Consider the following 7,231-nt stretch of genomic DNA (forward strand, 5'->3'; position numbering starts at 1 on the left):
ACATCGTTGCTTGCTTTAAAAGTAGCACAATTAATTATGTTAAACCTTCAAAAGTATCTAGATATCCCTGCCCTAATGCCAAAGGAACTGCACACTGAATATGTTTTGCCGTTTGATGTCTATGTCTGGACCGCTGCGTCCAAAAGGAGGGCTTCTGCCCCGTTACTTCTCCGCTGCTTTCTTGTTCCAGTAAGAAAAGAAAAGCCCAACGGTATACTGTTTTTCTCAGACGCGGAGGGATACTGACTTGTTGTGAAAAGTAACTTACAATTCTACCCGTGGTATACGCTCAGTATATCACGGCTAAGAACCAATCAGATTGCTTGATTTGACTTGTCCGTTTTATAATATAAAGTATCCACTGTTCTTGAGTTTTTTTAACTTGTTATGTATATTTTATATTGAGTATACTATATATATATATTTATACTGTTGAAATGTATGTATCTACTGTTTATTTGTATTTCTTCTTTACTTTTATTACATTTTTAACTCTTGTGAAACGCCTGTTAATATGCTGCTATGACAAAACAATTTCCCAATTTGGGATTAATACACTATTTATCATCTGATTTTATGCAAAATGTTCAACTGTCTTTGAGTATACCTGTGGATTTGACCATTTTAATGTTTTGCTTTTAATTCAATGCTCACACTGATGCCCTCCGTTAGGTCCTACCTCTGTCGTGGTGGTGCCAGCCTCCGGTGTAGAAGTCCTGGAGGACCTGAGGTGAGCTCCAGGTCTCCAGCAGGTAGTCCACCTGGTGCTGCTTCCTCCAGGTCAACGACTGGCAGAGGAACTCCCGTGCCTTATCCATGTTGAAGTCCCTGGCACGCAAGAAGCGCAGTATGTGCTCGTCCTTAGGGATCTGGAGAGGAAGGAAAGAGCGTTTTGTAAATAAAAAAACTAAACTTTCACTAACAATAAAATGTCTGATCTCATGGGTTACACTGGTGTTGGAACCGGTTTAGTTACCAGTGGGAAAATGTCTTCACTGTGGCATTCCTAGTTGACAGTAAGCCTTCTAAAAATGTCTAAATTCATTATAGCTGAAAATTGCTACCGAGTCCTAAAACATCGATACGAGTTGGCATTTTACCACCCTCGTTTCAAAGTCAATGGTTTTTTTAATTCAATTTTGATTAAATGCCTAAAATAATGTAAATGGTTAGTAAATACCCAATGTGGAAATTCTTAATTTTGACATGTCATAAAAAAGGCGCTTTCTAACAAGTGTCTAAATGAGACTACTAAACGCCATCACGACAAACAGTAGCCGCCTTTAGCTTAGCAGTGGTGATGCGCAGCCAGAGGATCGTAACTTAGTTTGTGTACAGCCTAACATAAGCATTTACTTCTGGTGATTGCATTTACACCTCGAAAATCATAAAAGTGGTGTTAATATGTGGAGATTTTCCTGCTGTGCTTTTTGCTTATTTGTCAAGGTAGCCCTTTCGATGCTCATTTCCAGTTCGGCCTACAAAAACACATCACCATTGCACCAATCTATTATGTTTGATTTCAACATAACTACAAGTGTTAAACAGTTACCTTTCCCTTATGCGTCTCCTGCAGCCATTTGCGAAGTCTGATCAGACAGCTCTCCTGCAGAGGGGTCAGGTCGCCTAGGTAACGTTTGATATAGTCCGAATCCAACTTATCTGAAACACCAACAACATCTCAAATCAACATTATTCAGTCAAACACTGTAGTATACACAAACAAAAACCCAATAACAGGTCAACAACTGTCATTTCTCTGTCATTCTAAGACCTTTTAAGGTTTAACTTTCCTTTATTTTCATATTTTGCTAGCAAATGTGCATCCCTCCATTACTTAACAATGAGGCTTTGCTTTGTGTGTATTCTGCGGTTATATCTGTCAAGTTGTTTCCCTACTATGTATCAAACGTGCATATAGGGCTGGTTTTCTCTTTATGATCCTCTGCAGGAACAGACCTTCGGGTGTCCCCGTCAGGATCTCCGTCAGGACGTCTGCCTGAAGTGTGCGGCTGTCCTGCGTGTCATCCTGAGAGTTGCTGTCCTTAGCGTTGATGGGCAGTGGGATAGAAATGGGGAAGGTGATGGCGGGTTTAGGGGGGGCAGGTAGGCTGGTGAAGAGGCTGGTGGGTCTGGAGACAGGTAGGGGGAGGGAGGAGGGAGTCCAGCGGGGCACCTGGGTGATCCCTTCATCTTCAAGCTCCTTCAGGTAGAACTCGATGATTTCTTTTCCCTGTTTACAGTGAGGTATACAGACCAACATCACTCAAGATACTGTATCTCTGTGTACTAATTTATATATGTATATACTGTATAACTATAAGGAAAGCTTAGGCTCTGCATATATTTATTTGACCTGACACTGACCAATACAGTACTCACTCTTTCAGAGTGGCTCTTAATGTATGATTAATGTTGTGTCCTTGCGCCAAATGTTGTTTTATTAGCTAGTTTTTTTTAATTCATTTTTACCACTGTTAAGTGTCTTTGAGCACCTGATAAAGGGCTTGAAAATCTAATGTATTATTATTATTTAGAATTTCAAACTGATGCCTTGTAAAAACAGGGGAAAAATATAGAGAATGCATTCCACACATCCATCATAAATGAAGGCAGATGACTCATTGGGTCCACAGCAGAAAAATCCTCTACAAGTTTGTTTCTGCAATTACAGCATGAGGCAGACTGACTCATGCTTGAAAAACCTCTCAAATCAAAATATTGCTGTATTCTCTACCAATGTGTCTGTCTGTGGGTACAAAGAAAGCATAAAAGACACGTGTACATTTATTAAGTTACCTTTTTGATACTGCTGGCATACTGCTTCATAGCAATCTTTTCCACGTTGCTCTCAAAGCCGAAGAAGGACTTGATGTCCAGGCTGGCGGTCTGCTCGAAACACGTCCAGGCATCATTCTCCGGATGAACCTAAACAGAAGCATAAACAAACAATATATAGTAAACTTAATAAACACATGCAGGAACAAGATGCCCAGGTTACCATGGTTACCACACACCAAGGTTCACTAGATGATGACGCATGCATGTGGCACTTGTCACACTGTGCACTGTGAGTGGGAGTGTGTGTGTCAGTCTGTGTGTATAAAAATAGCCAGCCCCTTTACACATGCAGTGAGCAGCATGAAGGTTTTGAAAGGTAATGTCAAAAAGAACGTGTGGCTTTTCAGACCAAAATTTGAGAAAATAATCAGTTTAAATGATCAAAACTTATACAAAGCACAGGTTTAATGACTGTAGCAAAGGCATTATTACCGGATTATGTACGCGAAATCTCAGGAATGCCTTGACATGGGAATTTTAGGAATTTCTTAAAAACTGGCACAAATGTTGACTTGGCCTTGAAAATAAAACACCAAAACTCATGAATTCATGCGGATAAAATGATGATGATTTGGGAGAGACATGGATTTAAACTACTTGACTGGTTGGAGGTGAACGATAGTAAGGAAGGGAAAGATGCATCACTCTATAACAGCGCTGTACAACTGGTAGTGGACCCAGTGTTTTATTATACTGTATAGCACCAGAGTGATTTTCTATATAGCAGATTGCTTTGTGTGAGTTTCAAATTAGTTGTTTTGTCTTTGTGTTGTTAATATCAATTATTAAATCTCCTGAGAAGTTTTGATTAAAGACCCTCAGTATTTGGACTAAGAAGCACATGACAACTAAGGCATTGCCAAATGTAGATGTTCGCAATGTTAATCACTTAGGTGAATAGAACAAACTTTTCAGAGAACTAAAGAAAAAAAAGTTGAATGCTTCCTGAAGGCTTATACCAAAGTATTTCAGCGTGAGCCAGGTCCATTAGCTCAGTGGAATTGAGCTGTCCAACCCAATAACTGTTCGCACAGTGTGCTAAAGCACACAATAAGAACCTCTGTGCGGCCTTGGACCTATAATTAGCACGACAGTTTGTTGGAGGCTAATAGGATGTGCTTGACCTCATTAACTTAGAGCACATCCATTCATGAATCGGCACATCTGAAGTCAGAGTTACGCACACAGCGGGGAGAAAACAGAAGACATGCTGGTTTCAGATCAGAAGTTCAGAGCATTCAGTCAGAATGTGAGCGGAATGAATGATTCACAGAGAAAGAGCTAGCAAAATGCTTAGCACTAGTCTAAACATGGCTTTCTGTGCAGGGAAGAAGTGAAGAGATTAGAGGAGACACAAACATTAAAATGGCTGTGCTAGCAGCTCAACAGCAGCTTTAATGAACGTGCGTGTGTTTGCTTATGTGTCTGTGGGGAAAAAGTGTGTGGTTCTGTCAATCTCAATGGGTTGCAGAGCTGTACCAAATACTTCTTCCATAACGTTGACATTAGAACAAATATACTTAGTGTGTGTGTGTGTGTGTGTGTGTGTGTGTGTGTGTGTGTGGTGTGTGTGTGTGTGTGTGTGTGTGTGTGCTACTGACCGAATAGCAGCAGGTCTCATGGATGATGACTCTGTTGGAGAAGGTGTCATTATGGGACTCGATGTGAAGTGTCCTCTCCTTGCGGTTGAGAGTGTTATTCTGGATGAAGTACACATAGTCCACACCCGCAATCTGCAAACCAAACACACAACTCATGTTACAAGAAACCAGACACCAAAAATAGGTATTATCCTATTGAACTTCTTATACGCCCAGCCATAAATGAACAAGCAAATGTATTTTATGAAATAAAAAAATAAAAATGAACGATTAATACTTTACATTAAATAAATGTCAAAGCCAATGTCTTATGGAAGAAATATTCCAACAAACCATTACAAGGTGGCAAAACAAAACATGAAATGTGACAAAATTAGCTTTAACAAAGTGTGGGATTATATGGAACAATTATTATGTTCTGGCCATATTTTTTGGAGCCCCGCCAACGGAGCCCCCCCCTGAAATTGAAGGTGTTTACAAAAAAAATATCCCAATGACCCCCCCCCGCTCAGCCAGCACCCCCCCTAAGCAGTAAACCTAGGGGAAACACTTATACTAGTGTGTCCTTTTTGTGTATTTCTTGCCTGTATTAAATTTGAAAAAAAAAGAAAACACCTTATTCAATGCTATAATTGAGATGCCCGTTAGCTGACGATCTTATGTACATCGTACCCTTTTGAGCAGGCGCGGGGCGTCAACATCCAGTGCGCAGCGGCGCTGCACTCGGGTGGTGGAGCCGTCCTCGTTGGTCTCCTCTTCCACCACGTCACTTGCCACAAACATAGGGATCAGGTGACAGGTGGGGAACCGGCGTTCATAAGCCTGAAAAAGAAAAGGAAGCAGAATTGTCAGCTCACACACAGGTTTTTAATCTGGGAGGATATCTTTTAGGTATTCAGTTTCATTCTCAAAGAGAAAAGTGAAAAAGGTTTCAATAACTTCCTTTATATGCTGTGCTGAGGGCAGACAATAAGAATCTGACTATCTCTTTTCTACAGAGCAGCAAAGTAGCAAACCAAATTTAGCGAGCAATGCAAGCTTTGTTTACTTAAAGGTCCCCTATTATACTTTTTTTCATCAATATATTATAGGTCTCAGTTATACACAAAACATGTCTGAAGTTTTTGGCTCCAAACACCAAACAGATCGTGCATTGCAGCATCCCATAATCCCCTCTGTTTCAGCCCAGTTTCCAAAGTGCTGAATCTCTCTCTGTTAGTTTAGATGAAAATAAGGAGCCCCTCCCCACACCCCTCAGAGAGAGATTTGGTTACAAAGAACACAATGGTGCTCTAGGAGGAGATTCAGGTGATAAGGGGGGGGTTACCTTGGTTGGTGATTGGCAGCTAACCAATCAGAGCAGACTGGGCTCTGGTTTCAGACAGAGGATGAAAAGAGGTGCCGCAGCACAGGCAGTATGAGAAAAATAAAGAGCTTTCTGACATTAAACATGTCAACATGTCACACTGAGGTCGCGTTAACCGAATATTTTCCGTCAATGACGGATTTTTTCTAACAATGGCGGAAAAATCTGAAAGCAGTCCGTCATTTTGACAGATTAGAACACAACTCGGAACAGCGCCAAAATGTCCACCAGCGGCCCACATTATATTACATCCTTAGTGGCCAGGTAGACTGAGGGCGATCTACTGTACTGCAGTATGTAACTATTATTTAGTCATTCACACCCCTGTCCAGTTGGTGGCGAGTGTGTGTATATTAAGTAGCTATTGTCTAGTCTTGTTTTTGACCTTGTTGATTATCTCGTTGTTTAACCGGCTTTAGCAATCGCAAAATGTCACGGCAGCTGATCGTCCGAAGCTTTTTTAATAAGCCCAGTAATTGTGATGGTGTGGATAAACGAGGTGAAAAAAGAGGGATTGATGCGGTGGAGGATGAAGGACAAGCCAGTAAGACTAAAACTGACAACGTTCAGCCAGCGGCAGAGGGGCAAGCAAGTGGCAATGAGTTCAAGCGGGAGTACCGGGTTCAGTGGGAGCAAGAGTTTAAGTGGCTGAGGAGGGAAGATAGCAAAATGTTTTGCGACATCTGAAGAAAAGCTAAGATGAGTAACGGATTTGTCCGAGGGTGCACGACGATGCAGAAATCAGCGTTCAGGCTAGGCTACAGCAGATCAATTGAGTTGTTCATATTTTGATTGTAATTTTCTCATTTAAAACGAGGGCATTGTTCATATTTGTCTGTTTAGGCACAATAGAGAGCCGCAGTGACGCGTCGTAAAACCCGGAAGTAAGTTAGCATTTTTAGCACTTCCGGTTCCTTCCTCAAAAAGCAATGCATTTTTTCCATAGGGTTTTGGAAAATAGCTCGAAATAAGGTCTGTGGTTGACACAAATTTAAGAGGTAATTGACGTTTTGTTCTACGACATTAAATACATCAGCAGTGACCCCACTGGGGATTTTTGAAGAGTTTACGTGTCTGAAAAACGATGGTTGTTACCGAGTGGCTGAATAGGACTACAGAAATTGTCGAGGCCGTTGTACGTCATTACGCCGAACACGTAAACACTCCCGCTAAGTTTGTTTTCCCCTGTGTTCTGCTTGAAAGCAAGTACATGCATATCTTTAGTATCTGTATATATATATCTGACCATTAGAATCTGTATTTTTGAAATTGTCTTTTTTAACACCGTAGTTTTACAAATTATAGAACAATTAATTACCAGCGTTTTCCAATTTTACTCGGCAGTTCGTTTCGTTAGCTAACGTTAGCTAAAGCTAGCGCTACTAGTTAGCTACGCAATGGTTTGTTGCTTTGCTCCGGGTTG

The 7,231-nt window shown here is 41.0% G+C and overlaps 1 protein-coding gene across 1 annotated transcript; it reads right to left on the minus strand.

The window, feature by feature from the left end:
- Positions 1–653: 653 nt before the first annotated feature.
- On the minus strand, positions 654–5,264 carry LOC104948479 (SEC14-like protein 1; the record flags this gene model as incomplete). Its single annotated transcript, XM_010774681.1, has 6 exons — positions 654–869; positions 1,553–1,662; positions 1,960–2,233; positions 2,800–2,928; positions 4,443–4,574; positions 5,115–5,264. Coding segments are annotated over 6 exons (996 nt in total), but the record flags the coding sequence as incomplete, so codon positions are not given.
- Positions 5,265–7,231: the final 1,967 nt, after the last annotated feature.

This window comes from Notothenia coriiceps, unplaced genomic scaffold (genome assembly GCF_000735185.1).
Source record: "Notothenia coriiceps isolate Sejong01 unplaced genomic scaffold, NC01 NC01_scaffold00014374, whole genome shotgun sequence".
Lineage (NCBI taxonomy): Eukaryota > Metazoa > Chordata > Actinopteri > Perciformes > Nototheniidae > Notothenia > Notothenia coriiceps.